Source organism: Ipomoea triloba, chromosome 4, assembly GCF_003576645.1.
Source record: "Ipomoea triloba cultivar NCNSP0323 chromosome 4, ASM357664v1".
Classification (NCBI taxonomy): Eukaryota; Viridiplantae; Streptophyta; class Magnoliopsida; order Solanales; family Convolvulaceae; genus Ipomoea; species Ipomoea triloba.
Window position 1 is genome coordinate 27,576,441 of NC_044919.1, and position 1,889 is coordinate 27,578,329.

Below are 1,889 nucleotides of genomic sequence, written 5' to 3' on the forward strand. Positions count from 1 at the left end.
CCCCGCCGGGGACGGGGACGGGGACAACCCTCCCTGCCCCGCCCCGTCCCCGAATAATTATTATAATTAAGAATTTTAATTATAATATATATATATATATATATATATATATATATAAACAGTGGAATATAAACAGTGGAGTTACGTACGTACAGTGGCAGTTTATATATTTCCACTGTTTATATATATATATATATATATATATATATATATATAAAATTAATTTTTTAAATTAAAATCACAATTTTTAAAATTAAAATTAAACTAATTTAATATGTTGATTAAGAATTGACGGTCCGCCTAATTCCCCGCGGGGACGGGGATGGGGACTATTTTCCATTCCCCGACGGGGACGGGGACGGGGAGTACACTCCCCGCCCCCGCCCCGCCCCGTTGCCATCCCTATCTAGAGCTATGTACATGATTCTAGAAAATTCTACAAACTTGGAAAAACTATGTACAATTGCAGAAAATGTTTGGGAGTTGGGACAATGTAGCTAACCTTCGAAATGTGCAGAAAGGTAGCTCGGGCGCCGCGACATTAGCCTGAGGCCGGATTGTAGAAATATAAATCATTAAATAGATAAGATAAGCTTGCACCATTTGTTAGTCTATATGCCTGAGAAGCTGAGTGGGGGTGATGGCAACTGGTACAAATTTGGGAGAAAGAGTAGTTAATAGTTTACAGGTTAGGTTGATGACTTGCCTATGGGAATCAGTGACAGGAAATGGGAACTTTATAAGTTAAATATCATCCTCTATTAAAATGTTAAAAAGGAAAGGATAAAAAAGAAGAGAAATAATTGGAAATGTTTTCTGTTTTTCATGTTTAGTGAGGTTAGCTTGATTTATTAACTGGTAAGGTAAATTTTCAAAGGCTTGTGTTTTACTAATTTTCAGTTCCCTGTCATAGAGGTTTACAAATGCTATGTGCCACAAGCTATAGAGAGATTCTTTGATTGCTCTTTTCTCCCAAGAATTTGATAATTAATTTAGCTTTGATTTGTTAGATAGGCCATGATTTGTTCTGCGTGTATGATGCAACATTTGCACACACAGACATGACTAAAATGTGACGCAAAAGTAATGGTTAACCCGTTCTTCCTTGCAGTGCCTCCTTGGTTAACTAGAATTACTCAGAGGATCCAAGAGGAAACAGGGCTGTTTCCCTCCGCAATTAATCATGTGCTTATCAACGAATACCTTCCTGACCAAGGAATAATGGTTTGAGTCCTTTTGCAATTTGGTTCAGTTGCATGCTTATGACTTCATTCATTCCTTTGGCTTTCTTCATCTTTTTAGTTGACTTAATTTTTCACTATGACGTCAAATTCCTTGCTAGTACTCTATCAATATATTCTCTCCTATTTTAGTTTTTTTTGACATTGCATCCTACCTCTCAGCCGCACCAAGATGGACCTGCTTATTATCCCGTAGTGGCAATTCTCTCTCTTGGATCACCTGTTGTTATGGATTTCACCCTGCATCCAAACTTGAGAAGCAGCACAGAGTCATCTACGAACAAAATTGATGATAGAGTTCATGAAGAAGGGGGCACAGAGACGAATGGCGGTGAAAGATTGGACGATTGCCATTCTTTTTCCATTTTGTTGATGCCTCGCAGTTTACTGATTTTCAAGGACAAGGCTTACGCAGGTGATTCATTTATTTACTTGCACTTCATAGTTTCCACTGTTCTTCTTTAGTTGAATAGTTCTCGGTTCATGTCTCTTTTCTTCGCCTTTACAGAATACTTGCACGGTATTAAAGATAGTGAGATGCAGCGATGTGATAGGGTAAGATGATTTGTAAAGCTGAATGTGAAATGCCATTTACACCCCCCCCCCCCCCCCCCCCCCCCCCCCCCCCCCCCCCCCCCCCCCCCCCCC

General features: G+C 39.7%; 1 protein-coding gene across 4 annotated transcripts in view; it reads left to right on the forward strand.

Moving 5' to 3' along the window:
* The window catches only part of LOC116015474 (alpha-ketoglutarate-dependent dioxygenase alkB homolog 6), a 5,747-nt gene that overhangs the window by 3,029 nt on the left and 829 nt on the right, over nucleotides 1–1,889 (forward strand). For all 4 annotated transcript variants that reach the window (XM_031255552.1, XM_031255550.1, XM_031255553.1 and 1 more), the window contains exons 5-7: nucleotides 1,112–1,224; nucleotides 1,404–1,656; nucleotides 1,750–1,796. In XM_031255552.1, the coding sequence (XP_031111412.1) occupies nucleotides 1,112–1,224; nucleotides 1,404–1,656; nucleotides 1,750–1,796 (413 nt within the window). The remainder of the gene's footprint in view (nucleotides 1–1,111; nucleotides 1,225–1,403; nucleotides 1,657–1,749; nucleotides 1,797–1,889) is intronic.